The sequence below is a fragment of the Hyperolius riggenbachi genome, chromosome 10 (genome assembly GCF_040937935.1).
Source record: "Hyperolius riggenbachi isolate aHypRig1 chromosome 10, aHypRig1.pri, whole genome shotgun sequence".
Classification (NCBI taxonomy): Eukaryota; Metazoa; Chordata; class Amphibia; order Anura; family Hyperoliidae; genus Hyperolius; species Hyperolius riggenbachi.
The window spans coordinates 276,388,550-276,404,349 of NC_090655.1; the positions used below are offsets into that span (position 1 = coordinate 276,388,550).

The window sequence follows — 15,800 nt, forward strand, 5'->3', positions numbered from 1 at the left end:
TATGTGTTTTTCCTACAGATAAATCCAGTAACAGAAACCCACCAGAGAGATGTACAGGTCCTCTTTATTCCCGGGATTGTCCACCTAGATCCCCATCATCTGATAATCACATAGAGACAATGTATTCAGTCAGTGTGTGTGTTTCCTACAGATGTATCCAGTAACAGAAACCCACCAGAGAGATGTACAGGTCCTCTTTATTCCCAGGACTGTCCACCTAGATCCCCCATCATCTGATAAACGCATAGTGACAATGTATTCAGTCAGTGTGTGTGTTTCCTACAGATGTATTCAGTAACAGAAACCCACCAGAGAGATGTACAGGTCCTCTTTATTCCCAGGACTGTCCACCTAGATCCCCCATCATCTGATAAACACATAGAGACAATGTATTCAGTCAGTGTGTGTGTTTCCTACAGATGTATCCAGTAACAGAAACCCACCAGAGAGGTGTACAGGTCATCTTTATTCCTGGGATTGTCCAGCTAGATCCCCCATCATCTGATAAACACATAGAGACAATGTATTCAGTCAGTGTGTGTGTTTCCTACAGATGTATCCAGTAACAGAAACCCACCAGAGAGATGTACAGGTCCTCTTTATTCCCGGGGTTGTCTGCAGGAAGATCCCCCCACCCCCCACCATTATCAGGTAGGTGGAACTGAGTGTCATTAGAGACCCCAAACTGTGTAACATTGTTTCATGTTGTCTGTTTTGTTATCTGTGTTCACATTATAAAGTTATTTTTATCTTGTGCAATTAGGATGGAGAACTGATACAAGCAAATGCTGTGGTTAAAGAGGAAGAATGTGAAATTTATGTGAGGAGTGATCAGCAGTCTATGGAGGAGGGCGACATGATGAGAACAATTAAAGAGGAAGAAGAAGAGACGTATGTGAGGAGTGATCAGCAGTCTATGGAGGAGGGTGACATGATGGGGACAATAAAAAAGGAAGAAGAAGAGACATACGTGAGGAGTGATCAGCAGTCTATGGAGGAGGGTGTCATGATGGTGACAATTAAAGAGGAAGAAGAAGAGACATATGTGAGGAGTGATCAGCAGTCTATGGAGGAGGGCGACATGGTGAGGATAAGTAAAGAGGAAGAAGAAGAGACGTATGTGAGGAGTGATCAGCCGTCTATGGAGGAGGGTGACACGATGAGGACAAGTAAAGAGGAAGACATTATTGCAGAGATGAGAATTGGTGAGTAATAAACATTAGTAATGCAATAGCCTTATTAAACTGACTAACAGATATGTCCCTGCTGGGCACAGTATAGATCATCCTCCTCTCAGTATGTGAGGTAATATTCCCACAGTTACATGAATCTACCCCTTTGATACAATGTAAAGCAGTCAGTGTACAGCTTGTATAATTGTGTACATTTGCTGTCCCACCAACATAACTCAACACACAGCCATTATTCTGCTAGACTAGAAATAATAGGTATCAAGTGTAATCAAAAGTATATAATGATTTATTGTATCAAATAGGGATTTAAAATCCAGCATATTAAAATCTTGAAGAGATGTTGCGGAGTAGCACTTTAACATTCCTGAACAGCCATATAACATGCACACATCCACTCTCAGCTTATTCAAAATACCCCCAAACCGCCTAATTAGAGCTCTGCGCTGCGCATAGATGTGACATGGGAATAAACTTGAATTGGAATTATGGGTGGCGACAGTCTTGCTTCTAGCACATTAAAGTCGCATACTGTATGTCCACATGTATTCGAGCTATTGCCTCCAAATATCATAGGCATGCATCATATAATGGCAGATGAGGCAAGTGTAACACAGGATGGACCTCACCCACAGTCTGTTGCCTTTGTACTGCGCTGCAGATCCTAGTCTTCTGGCACGTCTGGGAGGTATGTTGGGGCCCTTCCGGATAGTCACTGGGGATTTGTTCAGCCGGCACAGTGTAGCCTGGACCGGCGGCTGACTGGCGTCCCAGTACAGCCTGCAGCACGGTCTCCATGTTTCCTCTATGCTGAACGCTAGCACTACTGCCCGCAGAGGCTCACGGCTATTCCCTGCTGAGAGCTGATGGGGTGGCCAGGCGTACTGGAAACTCCGCCCACCGACACGTTTCACGCTGTGGGCGTTTCTTCAGGGTGTGACTCCTTCCCCCATGCTGTCAATTATACACTGCTGGCAATTCCTCCTCTGACGTCACTCTCCCCAAGGGATTGGTAGCTAAAGCCTGCTATACAGAAAGCTGCAAGGATTCCAGGCACAATGGTAAACATCATGCCTGTTGTCCATGGGGATGAACTGTCATAGTGGGTCATAGTATTGTAGGCAAACTGTCATATATATAGAATATGCAAGCTGGTATATCTGCATATCTAGCCAGAAGATTATTGCTGATTAAAGCACACTGCTTAGTTTTTCAGAGAGCAGAATAAGCACCTCTGCTAATAAAGCATCTGGCTAGTCTCCTAGAGCATCCAATCCATTTTATTGTACATTGTCCTCAGAAAGGTAAAGATGAAAGGAAAGGGACAAATCCATTTCTCAAGTAGTAGTTTACTCTCCTTCTCTTTCCTTTAGAGGTGCAACTGATTCATATTAGCCACAATCATAACTTACATCTCCTCAAAATTGTGATGTCCAAAAGGATCTTAATTGGGAACGTCTCAGCACTTGGCTGCACTCTTGCTTACATCACCCATTAAAGGGAGATCACCTGAAATCTTAATAATTGGTGCTGGAGTCAGGGGCTCATTTTTTAACTATAGTATACCCCTCAGGGATCCTATTTTCACCTGACTATCACACACACACATTCCATCAAGTGTACGCATTCAAACGCAGGAACGCTCTCAAACCCAACTCTGTATTGAGGCCATGTGGATACAAGGTGTTCAGCCTTTATATCCACATGGCCTCCTTATAATATAAGACGTCATCGAAATCACCTTGTCTACCAGAAATGAGTACATTGAATTCGGCGCTGGTAGACTTGGGCGCAGGATCCAGCTGTTATATGGCTGGTCCTGCTTCTGCACAAGTCCGGGCCAAATTAATTACTATTCCCCCTCCAGGCCGTCATGGATAGTGGGGGAATGAAATAATAATAATAGCGATAGCTGGAAGCCGAATTATTATGATTTTTAAGCAACCTCGCTCCGTCTTCTGACGGCACCGACGTTACTCACTGAGCACCGCTATAGACTGAATACCTTTATAGTCTATGGCGGCGCTGGCTGTGCCCAAATCTAGCAGCGCTGAAAAGCACTGCTCCGACTAGAAATAGTTAACCTGTATATCCCCTTAACTTTGGTCCCAGTCAGGTCACTGTCATGAAATTCCGCATAGTCAACCGCCCAAAAACTTTTTTTCTACGTTTTTATCTTCAATCAATCTAAGATGTTATAAAACTCGATCTTTCATCATTCTTTCACTTTTTCCTATATATTTTAGTCCGCAAGGGCACTCAATCATGTAAACAACGTTTCCTGTCTGACAATTAATATGTGACCTGATCTCATACTTATGCTTGGAAGAACAAAGAGAAATCGAGAGCCCAATATGGTGTAGTATTGTTGAGTTGGTTGTGGTTTAAAGCAAAATATTTAGATATACTCACAAACATGGGTTACCCATTGGCAACTACTTCAAGTGCAGGTGGGGAGTATTTCAGCAAGGCTTGGTGTACAGAGGCGCCAGAGTAGAATAAAAATGTTAAAAAACCGTCTAAAAGAGAGGGATGTTCAGGTGGACTTACCTCCCTCAAAAATTTAAAACTCAATTGAGTCACAATATATCAATACAAATTTTTTTTTATTTAACTCCACTTAGTGCAACGCGTTTCGCAGGTATGGACCTGCTTCATCAGGCAAACAGGAGAATAACTATAAAACAAACAGAAATATATACAAACATAATGACCCATAGAAATAGCTTAAATTAAAGGTGCAGTATAAAAACATGAGAAAACATGAGAAACATTTTTTCTCATGTTTTTATACTGCGCCTTTATTTTAAGCTATTTCTATGGGTCATTATGTTTGTATATATTTCTGTTTGTTTTATAGTTATACTCCTGTTTACCTGAAGAAGCAGGACCATACCTGCGAAACGCGTTGCACTAAGTGGAGTTAAATAAAAAAAAATTTGTATTGATATATTGTGACTCAATTGAGTTTTATATTTTCGAAGGAGGTAAGTCCACCTAAACATCTCCCTCTTTTAGATGGTTTTTAAGCGTTTTTATCCTACGCTGGCGCCTCTGTACACCAAGCCTTGCTGATCTCATACTTAGTTTGGCCAGAACTGTCATAGAAGTTTTTGTTGTCTATACGGTCGATGAACGGACACAACTTACATTTAGAGCATTTATATGTCCCTTTCGGTATGTTTGTTCAACCACGTTGAGCTGTCTCTTTTATATTAGCTTCTTACAAGTTTATCGCGCAGATTAGGTGCATGTTTTGCTGTCATAAGAGGCCTGGGGCCTACGAGTCTCAAAATCTCAGGTGAGGCTGTCAGGATCTCCCAATTCTTCTCTAGTATGTTACACAGGGGCTCCCAGTGTGACCCGAACCTAGTAATCAAACGTAGATAGTTATCATCTATTTTTTTGGGAGTCTCCCGGCAACAAAATAGCTCACTTCTATCTATATCCCATACTCTAGCAGAGCTCTGCGCAGGATCCGATGCGAATATCCCCTTTGTCTGAAGCGATCATGTAATGATCTAGCTTCCATACGGAATGTCTCGTCATTGGAACAGTTTTGTCGTAGATGTATGAATTGTCCATATGGTACTCCCCTAATGAGTGGGGGGGGGGGGGGGTGATTACTGGACGCATAAAGCAGGCTGTTGCCTGCTGTAGGCTTGCAAAAGGTGGAGGTTACTATCATTTCCCCCTCCATCCTTAACTGCAAGTCAAGGAAGCTTAAAGATTGTCTACTCATAGTATAAGTCAATTTAATATTTTTGTCATTTTGATGCAATCTCGTCAAGAACTCATGGAGCTCATCCTCAGTCCCAGTCCAGACCAGGAGCACGTCATCGATGTAACGGAGCCACAGGGCGGTGTGTGCCCGGAAACCTGGGGCACCATATACCTCCTGGTGTTCCCAACGTCCCAAATGGAGGCACGCATATGCCGGTGCACACGCCACCCCCATGGACGTGCCCCTGGTCTGTCTATAATAGGTCCCATCAAATAAAAAGCAATTCCAGTGCAGAATAAGTTCAGCTGCGTCATATATGAACTGATTGAACTCCATGGATTCTGGATAATGGCTTTGTAAGAAAAATTGTATTGCCCGGGGCCCCACCTCATGGGGAATCAACGTGTACAAAGACTCCAGGTCGATTCCCACAAGTAGAGACCCCGGGGAGAGCCGTAAGTCATCAAGGATACCCAACAGACTCTTGGTATCCAGCACGAAAGAAGGTAATTGATTCACTAGCGGTTTCAACCGTTCGTCTACATATTTGCCCAGTCGTTGAGTAGGACCTCCTATCCCTGCCACGATAGGGCGGCCAGGAGGGTTGGTCAGGCTTTTGTGAACTTTTGGTATCGTATAGAACGTGGGGACATTGAAGGTGTCCACCTTCATATAGTCTCGTTCGTCCTCTGTAATAACTCCCCTGCTCCATGCTTCATCAATCAAGGTATTTACCCTATGAATGATCACCGGAAAAGGGTTTCATGTTGCATTTTGGTAGGTGCCTTTGGCTCCCAACAATCGTTTATATTCAGCAACGTAGTCCTCCTCATTGAGGAGGACCACATTGCGTCCTTTGTCTCCTGGTTTTACTATTAATCCCTTTGCTTCCTGTAGTTCCCTACAGGCTTCTTGTTCACTTCTTGTTAGATTGTTTTTTTCGGGTCTTTTAGTCCAGACATACATTTTTAGGTCTTGTTGTATTGTCTCTAAAAATACAGGCACCTATTTATTGTTTGTTAGGGGAGGCATTTTTGTAGATTTCTTTTTCAGTTTGGTAGGGGCCAGGGGGTCATCTTCCCTAGAACTTACTGATTCAGAATCATGCATCCAGTTACCACCCCCAAGGCTCACATCACCCTGGGGCACCGAGGGATCTTTATTTTGGAGCTCCAAAAGGTCATTTAGGGCGGTGTCAAATGAGTCACAGTCAGAAGGATCAGGCAAAAGACCAGGTACGGGTCCCAATACTGGCACATTGTCAGCTTTAGTCTGATGTCACAATTTTAATACCAATTTCTGCAAAAACAGATGAATGTCTCTGTACACTTGGAAGCAATCACCTCCCATAGTTGGTGAGAAGGATAAGCCTCTTTGTAATAATGACATGTGGTGTTCAGAGAGATGGAATCTGGAAAGATTTATTATTGTCTTGTCTTCATCTATTACTTCCTCCACTGGTCTGTTTTGCTCCGGGTCATCATGCCCCCTACAGCTCCTCCTCTCTCCTCTCTGTCTATTTCCTGGCTTTCTTCTCCTTCGTCTCTTGACTGGTCTTGCCCAGCTCTCTGCCATTTTCTCTGTCTGTTCCTGGCCCCCCTGCCTCCCTTCCTTGTCTAAAAAAAAAAAAGATACTGATTTCTTAGAACTGGTGCCTGATCCTACAGAGGTATCTGTTTCCCCTCCTGACCCCTCATCTGAGGTTTTATTGCCCCTTCGCCTTCTATTGTAATTCCTCTTCCTACTCAGCATCTCAACTGCATCAAAAGCTCTATCAGCATCCCACTTAGATAAATCTTTTGCAAATTTTGCTTGTTTGTCGTTTTTAATGTCACTCTGAATTTTTTTCAATTTGATTTTTTAGCTGTTCGTTGAGGGGAGCAAAGTGCTCATTATTCTGGAATAAATTCAGAACAGAAACACTTTCCTGCACTGCTGATGTAATTTCTTTTAATTGCCGTTTCTCCTTCTAACGATCTGCTAGTGTGTGAGCACTAGCAGACAGACAAATCTCAGACGTTCCCTACACGGGAAATGTCTACCGACAGTGTTAGTAGAAGGCAGCACGAACGCTGAGTACAGATAATGAGAATGGTCAGACAAATCAGGTCGGTAACAGATCAGATTGATAAGGTACAAAATCGACAGGCAATTCAATGTGGTTAATCAGGCAGAGGTCAGCAACAGATCAGATTGGCAAAGGTACAAAATCGACAGGCAAAGAGTAGACAGAAAAACAGGCAGAAGTCAAACACAGTAATCAATATAAATAATAATAGGCTAGCTAGTATGGAATCCCCGGGGTCCTGCCGGTTCAAGCCACACACGGAACTGACTAAGGTCAGAAGCTTTCACTGCGAAGTGTTAGCTAGAGCAGACAGTGAGCAAGTGTCAGAACAGAGCTTAAATAGCCCGGGTAAGCAGGAGACCACGCCCCCAAGCCGCTTGGCCACTCAGGAACCGGAGGTGGAGCCATGCGCGTCAGCTGACAGGTGATCAGCTGACACGCTTCCTTAGAGCATAAGAGGAGCAATGCTGCCAGCGCATGCGTCCGCCCTCATTTTCAGTGTGAGTATCATGCGGCCGGATCCCCGCAGGCACGCTGTTGACATGATCCCTGCCAATGCGGCCGGCTGCACCGGAAGCTCCAGATGCGCTGCCAGCGGAGGTAACAGCAACTGAGCTGGTGAGCGCAGGATTACTGACACTCCTCCTCTGCAAACAGCTGAACTACTTCCAAACCTCATTTTAGTGCACTTTCCTTCCATTTCTTAATAAATCGTTCAGTATACAAATTTTCAGCTGCAATAATCCTCTCCAGAATTCCATGAGGTATAACACCCGCTTTATAATAAGAATATCTAACAAAGATGAATTCCATTTGCACTTTAATTGCTTAATCAGCAAAGCTTTATGAACTTTAAAATGACCCTTTATTTCCTGGTATGCAGATTGGTTTTTTATAATAGTTTCTTTGAAAGAAGCACCAATCTCGTCATCCAGATTTTCTGGTATACAGTGTGCCATTTTCACCAAATATAGGGGGTTTGCCTACCAGTGTACAGTCAACCAACACAGGCGATAAGATAATTTATGCAAATAAAAATCCAAGGGGATCATATGAGGGGACCATCAATCCCGTTTTCTATAGTATTACAAAATGGAGTCTATAGACTCTGATCCATAACAGTGGGTGTATCAACATTCAAATGGCTGGGGACAGGTTTAGCAGAGGAAGGGAATTGGTTCCGGCCCTTTCCCTCCCTGGGGTCATGTGACTGGTTAGTGTTACAAGGTCTCAGGTGTGAATGGGGAGCAGGTGTGGTACATTTGGTGTTATCGCTCTCACACTCCCTCATACTGGTCACTGGAAGCTCAGCATGGCTCCTCATGGCAGAGGACTCTCTGAGGAGCTTAGAAAAGAATTATTGATCCATATAAAGTTGGCCTAGGCTATAAGAATATTGCCAACACTCTGACACTGAGCTGCAGCACGGTGGCCAAGACCATACAGAGGTTTAATAGGACAGGTTCCACTCAGAATAGGCCCAGCCATGGAACCAAGGAAGCTGAGTAAACATGCTCAGCATCATAGACAGAGAGGGAGGGAGAGAGAGAGAAAGAGAGACACCGAACATATATAGATAAACACACACACACACACACACACACACACACACACAGAGACACAGTAACGTACACAGACCTAGCCACACAGTCACAGCCTCTCTCTCTGCCTCTCTTGCTGTCCTTCCCAGGCTTGCTGTAATTGTCCCGGCAGCAGGGGGTGGAGCTACATCTTTCCTGTGTGTGCTCCTCCTCTCCCTACCTACTGCATGTGAGAATAACTGCAAAGGGGAAAACTTCAGGACTGGAGTGATAAGACAGCACTCTCACTGTGAACGCTTATCACTACATGTTAATAAGGCAAGCTTCTTTAGTGAACTAACCTGTAAAATACAGATTGATGTGAGGTGATGATCCACTTGCCTTATTATCACCAGAATGATCTTAATGAGTTGTGGCCATTGGGGTTGATTCACTAACTATAGCGCTGTTAGCTATTAGGGGAAGCCGGGATTAGGAAGGTTTAAAAGTTATTTAAAAGTAACCTTTATTTTAATTCAAAAGAAACCGGGAGATTGGCAATTAGAGGATGAGCAACAGCGACATTCAGGGAGAACTGGGGAGGAGATTGTGCCTCAGAAGTTCAGCAGAATAGGTGCCGTATCTATTCCTGACTCTCTCCTCTTTTACTTCAATTCAACAGTTACTATTTACATGCTATAAAACACAATGGGGTTGATTCACTAACTATAGTGCTGCCAAACAGCGCAACTAAACTACTGTTACGCTAATAGAGCAGCGCAACTTATTTCCTCTGTACACGCTACATCACGTGACTTAGTATTTCCTCTGTGCACATTACGTAGCGGCCACTATAATGAAGGATCGCGGGAGCAATACATCACTACCGCGCGGCACATCAAGGCAGCGGCCGTTGCTAAGTAACGCACACTACGCTGCCACTAGTGCGTGTAGCGTGCACAGAGGAAATATTAAGTTAACCTTCCTAACCCCAGCTTCCCCTAATCAGGCAGTCCTTGTTGTATATGAGGACGAGGTCAGCCAGATTCTCTGCTCTGCATGGCCTGACCTATATTCATCATAGAATATTATGTTAGTGGCTTGTATAATTAGCTGCTGCAGCAGGACTTGTAATTCCATTAGGAATAGCGGCCGTGTTGTTTGGCCTCGCTCTCCCTGATCTCCCCACACTGTAATCTTGGATTGCAGGTTACTATTACAGTAAAGCACTTTCTCCAACTAGAGCAGATATAGCCCCGCCCCCTTGTCATAGCCTCCGAAGAAGCGCTTGTGTGTGAAACTGCCGTCAGGCTCCCAGCAACCAGCACCCACCATTATCCACCCCCGCACCGGTACGTGTTTAGTCTCTTCTTATGGACTGTGAAGTGATGATGTAACACACAGCCTACTTGTCTGCACATTGCCAAATAAAGGAAGTTGTACAGCAGTGCCGACCATCCTCTTTCCTTTCATCATTAATGATAATTGCTCCTCCCCTCAGAATTCTCTAACAGGAAGTGATGATGTTTCTCTATTTGCAGGGCGGAGTCCCGGCATCAGGAACCTCTCAGAGACTCGTCTCTCTGTATCCACAGACTGTACAACAGATGATGATGTCACTGGACAAGAGTCTCCTGCGGGTATCCTGGTTACCCCAAATATTCCCACAGACTCCCCTCATCTGTCTAACCCCGAGGGGCCTCATACCCAGCACAGCTCTCCCCCTGCTGGAGGGTCTTATTCCTGTTCCATATGTGGGAAATGTTTTGTATGGAAATCACATCTTGTCATACATGAGAGATCTCACACAGGTGAGAAGCCCTATTCATGTGCTGAGTGTGGGAAATGTTTTGTGGTGAAATCAGACCTTGTCAGTCATGAGAGATCTCACACTGGTGAGAAGCCCTATTCATGTGCTCAGTGTGGGAAAGGTTTTACACGGAAATCAAACCTTGTCAGCCATGAGAGATCTCACACAGGTGAGAAGCCCTATTCATGTGCTGAATGTGGGAAATTGTTTGCTCACAAATCATATCTTGTCACTCATGAGAGATCTCACACTGGTGACAAGCCCTATTCATGTGCTGAGTGTGGGAAATGTTTTGCTCAGAAATCAGAGCTTGTCACTCATGAGAGATCTCACACTGGTGAGAAGCCCTATTCATGTGCTGAGTGTAGGAAATGTTTTGCTCAAAAATCAATTCTTGTCAGGCATGAGAGATCTCACACTGGTGAGAAGCCCTATTCATGTGCTGAGTGTGGGAAATGTTTTGTTCGGAAATCAGACCTTGTCAGGCATGAGAGATGTCACACTGGTGAGAAGCCCTATTCATGTGCTCAGTGTGGGAAATGTTTTGTACGGAAATCAAACCTTGTCAGCCATGAGAGATCTCACACTGGTGAGAAGCCCTATTCATGTGCTGAGTGTGGGAAATTTTTTGCTCACAAATCATATCTTGTCATACATGAGAGATCTCATAGTGGTGAGAAGCCCTTTTCATGTGCTGAGTGTGGGAAATGTTTTGCTGAGATATCAACACTTGTCAATCATAAGAGATCTCACACTGGTGAGAAGCCCTATTCATGTGCTGAGTGTGGGAAATATTTTGCTCAGAAATCATATCTTGTCATACATGAGAGATCTCATACTGGTGAGAAGCCCTTTTCATGTGCTGAGTGTGGGAAATGTTTTACAAGTAAATTAAATCTTTTCAATCATAAAAGATCTCATACTGGTGAGAAGCCCTATTCATGTGCTGAGTGTGGGAAATGTTTTACAAGTAAATTAAATCTTGTCAATCATGAGAGATCTCATACTGGTGAGAAGCCCTATTCATGTGCTGAGTGTGGGAAATGTTTTGCGAGTAAATTCAATCTTGTCAATCATAAGAGATCTCATACTGGTGAGAAGCCCTATTCATGTGCTGAATGTGGGAAATGGTTTGCTCACAAATCAATTCTTGTCAGACATGAGAGATTGCACACTGGTGTGAAGCCCTATTCATGTGCTAAGTGTGGGAAATGTTTTGCTCAGAAATCAATTCTTGTCAGACATGAGAGATCTCACACTGGTGAGAAGCCCTATGCATGTGCTGAGTGTGGGAAATGTTTTGGTCACAAATCAAGTCTTGACAGTCATGAGAGATGTCACACTGGTGAGAAGCCCTTTTCATGTGCTGAGTGTGGGAAATGTTTTACTGATAAATCATATCTTGTCACACATGAGAGAGTTCATACTGGTGAGAAGCCCTATCCATGTGCTGAGTGTGGGAAATGTTTTGTGAAAAAATCACATCTTGTCAGCCATGAGAGATCTCACACTGGTGAGAGGCCCTATTCATGTGCTGAGTGTGGGAAATGTTTTGCTCAGAAATCAGAGCTTGTCACTCATGAGAGATCTCACACTGGTGAGAAGCCCTATTTATGTGCTGTGTGTGGGAAATGTTTTGCTCAGAAATCGATTCTTGTCACTCATGAGAGATCTCATACTCGTGAGAAGCCCTATTCATGTGCTGAATGTGGGAAATGGTTTGCTGAGAAATCAAAACTTGTAAATCATAAAAGATCTCACACTGGTAAGAAGCCCTATTCATGTGCCGAGTGTGGGAAATATTTTGCTCAGAAATCATATCTTGTCACACATGAGAGATCTCACACTGGTGAGAAGCCCTATTCATGTGCTGAGTGTGGGAAATGTTTTGTGAAAAAATCACATCTTGTCAGCCATGAGAGATCTCACACTGTTAAAAAGCCCTATTTCTGTGCTTAATGTAGCAAATGTTTTTGGCATAAGTTACTGCTTACCGGACACTTGTGTTGAGTGTGCAAAATGTATAGGCCACAAATGTTCTGATGCACATTGTTTATTTCTTTTTTTACCATATTTACACAGAATGGGGATATTTTCATGCTACTCAGTGCATTGATTTATAAAGTGTTAAAGTCCCTGAACTGAAGTGACATGATGAGATAAATATGGGTACATATAGAACTGGTCCTAGTTACAACTTGCTTTGTGTTCACTTTTTTATTTTCCTATGTAAGGGTTAATAAACCAGGTGCTTTATCTATACAAATGAGGCAGGATCTGCAGTCATATGCAGCCATGGCTCTCCGAAAGAGTACATAAAAGCCAAAATACTTTTATCTGGCTGAACAAACACTCCTGATAACACAATAGTGCTAAAATGATCATTATTTGTTTTTGCTGGGAGCTGAATAAACCAGATTTTAAATTACACTGATTTTGCTGCTGTACATAATTCAGAGTCAGGATACATCCCCTTAAAGTGAAAATCAGAATGTGAGTCTCCAGGAAAGTTCTATACAACATTGTTATTTACCTGCTGTGAGCTGTAGATGTGGGGATATTAGAAGCTCCCATTCATCCAGACTGAACTGAGGACAGGAGATTTCCCTCTCTCTGTGTCTCTGTTTTACAGTCAACAGCCCAAGTTCACCAGGAACTCTCCACCGGCAAACAGTTTGGGCCATCTCTACCAGCGACAGGTACAAACTCCAAAGAGTGTTTAGCGCTGTGGAAAAGATCAGTGGATCATCCCTGCCACCTCTCAATCTCCACCCGGCGAGAATGAGATCAAGAGACACCAAGATCTTGCATGACCCCTCCCACCCAGGCAACCGCTTCTTTGCGCTCCTCCCATTGGGCCGCCGTTATTGGACCATCTCCTTTTGAACAAACTTGGATAGGAGCACCCTCAGGCTCTCCTCCTCCTAGCCCTCCCCTGCTGAGCCCGCCCTCCTGCTGAATTCTATCCCTCCCCTGCTGAGCCCACCCTCCTGCGGTAATCCTACCCCTCAGACAGCAGAGACTCCCCTGCGCCCAGTCCTCCAAACACTGCAGGGTTGCAGCACCCTCCTAGCACCTCTGTAGTGCAATATCTCCTGCCCAGGTGTATTATTACCCTCATGCTGTAAATGTTTTCCACCTACACTACTTCACTTTTCTTCTTGGTTTTGTCTGCCAATGTCTGTTTATCTGTTGCCAACGCTAAAGCAGCGCAGCTTAATGACAGGAGTGCAAGGTAAAAATCTCCAGCGCACTCTGTGCTGCGGTAGTGCTAACTTAACGGATGCACCGCTGAACCCGCCCTGAGCCCCTGGCTTCACAGGATGAGATCCCAGCACTTTGATTGGCCCAATAAGGCTGTCTGTCAATGGCCAATCAAACGGAGCGCCTGTTTAGTTAATGGAGCGCGCTTAAGCTTAAAGAATAAACCACATAGTGATCGTAACAAAGGTAGAAAAGGAGGAATTATAGAAGTATGCCAGATATTTCAAATAGTTAAACAATTTGTACACAGTGTTAATTATTTCAGTTAAGATTCAGAGTTTAACAAGTTTATGGCAGATGGTAAAAAGCTGGTTTTCAGTCTGTTTGTGTGTGTGCAGATTGATGCAAATGTCTACCTGATGGAAGGAGCTCAAACAAGACATTTCTGGGGGGAGGGTTGTCCTTGATGATGTTTTTGGCCCTTCTCATAAAGCGACTCTTAAACAGTTATCCAGAAGTCTCAAGGAACCGAAAAAGAAAATTCTGACCATGCAGGATGCATAAATCTTGTTTTACAGTTCTTTATGCAGTAATAAACCTCTGTTACATTAAGTTAAGTCTGTCTTTTTTCTTAATTTTTTTTAAATTACTGTATTTCAACATTAATACTCAGTTTGGTATATAGTGTGGGGTATAGTGCTGTGTTTTATTTTAATTTTTTTTACCTAGGCCTATTTTTGACATTGACTCTCAAGCAACCAGAAACTACACTTATCCGGCATTTGCCAATCCCCGTCGGTGCCGGATAATGGGGGTTTTACTGCACAAGAGTTCCAGTGATGGTAGTTCAGTGCTGATAATGACTTCTGCTGTTATTGCAGCTCGCTGCAGGGCTTCTCTGGCAGCCTTGGTGCAGCTGTTGTACCAGGCCGGCATGCAGTTGGTCAGACCGCTTTCTATAGGGCATCTGTAGTAATTAACCAGCAGCTTCTGTGGAAGGTTAGCGCTCCTTAGCTTTCTCATAAAGTAGAGGCACTGTTGTGCTTTGCCAGTTACAGCTAAAGCATTGTCAGCCCAGGAGTGGACTATTGCACTGGCCACAGGGCATCTGGGTGTCACTGCAGTACATTGAGGCTCGGGTCTCTTCTGCTTTACACCTCAGTGGTAGCAGAGACTATAAAATTCAGGGGAATCTATGTGGACACCATTACACTGCAACACACCTGCTGCATTGTGAACATCACATAGGTGGTGCATTGCAGTGTGGCAAACCTCGGCTGTTATGCTACAAAGACCCACTGTGACCAGAGCCTTACTGTATACTGTAACCACATCTATACATGTAATGGTATGTGTGCCACATTCTGCACACTCGCTTGCTTCAGCTCAGCAGACAATGCACAGAAATGCATGTATAGTTGTGGCTGTGCGAGGAAAGATCCCCCTCCCCATCCAGAGCGGAGCAGTATGCATGGCAGACCTCTGTGTACCCCCCATGTGCGGAGTGATGTTGGCCCATCTTGTGTTGTTAGCCATGACATATATTGATGGCAATGGCAGACCTCTGTGTGTCCCCCTCCCCCGTGCATAATGTGCTGTACCAGATACTGACGTGATTGTGCCGCCCCTGAGTCTACCAGCCACTGCAATATATGTAGTTAGGCTGAGCAGTAATGGCTGCGTGTCCCCCGCTATGTGCACTGTGTCCCGTATTATGTGCAGCTGATTATGGTAATGCCCATTAGATAAATGCTGTGTGCTTCTTTTGCTTAACAGGAGCATTCCTTCTTACCTTGTCAGTTGCACATCATCCGTAGTTTATCAGTTGCACATCATCTGTAGCTCTTTAGCTTGCCTGTTGTGCATTCTCTTTAGCTTGCCAGTTGCGCATTCTCTTTAGCTTGTCAATTGCACATTCTCTTTAGCTTGCCAGTTGCGCATTCTCTTTAGCTTGCCAGTTGCGCATTCTCTTTAGCTTGTCAGTTGCACATTCTCTTTAGCTTGCCAGTTGCGCATTCTCTTTAGCTTGTCAATTGCACATTCTCTTTAGCTTGCCAGTTGCGCATTCTCTTTAGCTTGCCAGTTGCGCATTCTCTTTAGCTTGTCAGTTGCACATTCTCTTTAGCTTGTCAGTTGTGCATCCTCTGTAGCTTGTCAGTTGCACATCCTCTGTAGCCTGACAGTTGCATATCCTCTGTAGCTTTTCAGTTGTGCACCTTCCATAGCTTGTCAGTTGTGCATTTTCCATAGCTTGTCAGTTGTGCATTTTCCATAGCTTGTCAGT

The 15,800-nt window shown here is 44.1% G+C and overlaps 2 protein-coding genes across 2 annotated transcripts in view; both read left to right on the forward strand.

Annotated features, from left to right (window-relative positions):
* LOC137535477 (zinc finger protein 271-like) overlaps nucleotides 1-15,800 on the forward strand; it is a 408,695-nt gene that overhangs the window by 260,307 nt on the left and 132,588 nt on the right. The gene's annotated exons all lie outside the window — the stretch shown is intronic.
* On the forward strand, nucleotides 1,196-14,473 carry LOC137535469 (zinc finger protein 268-like). Its single transcript, XM_068257300.1, has 2 exons — nucleotides 1,196-1,205; nucleotides 10,044-14,473. Exons 1-2 carry the CDS (start codon nucleotides 1,196-1,198, stop codon nucleotides 12,269-12,271), a joined length of 2,238 nt encoding a protein of 745 aa, XP_068113401.1. The 3' UTR covers nucleotides 12,272-14,473.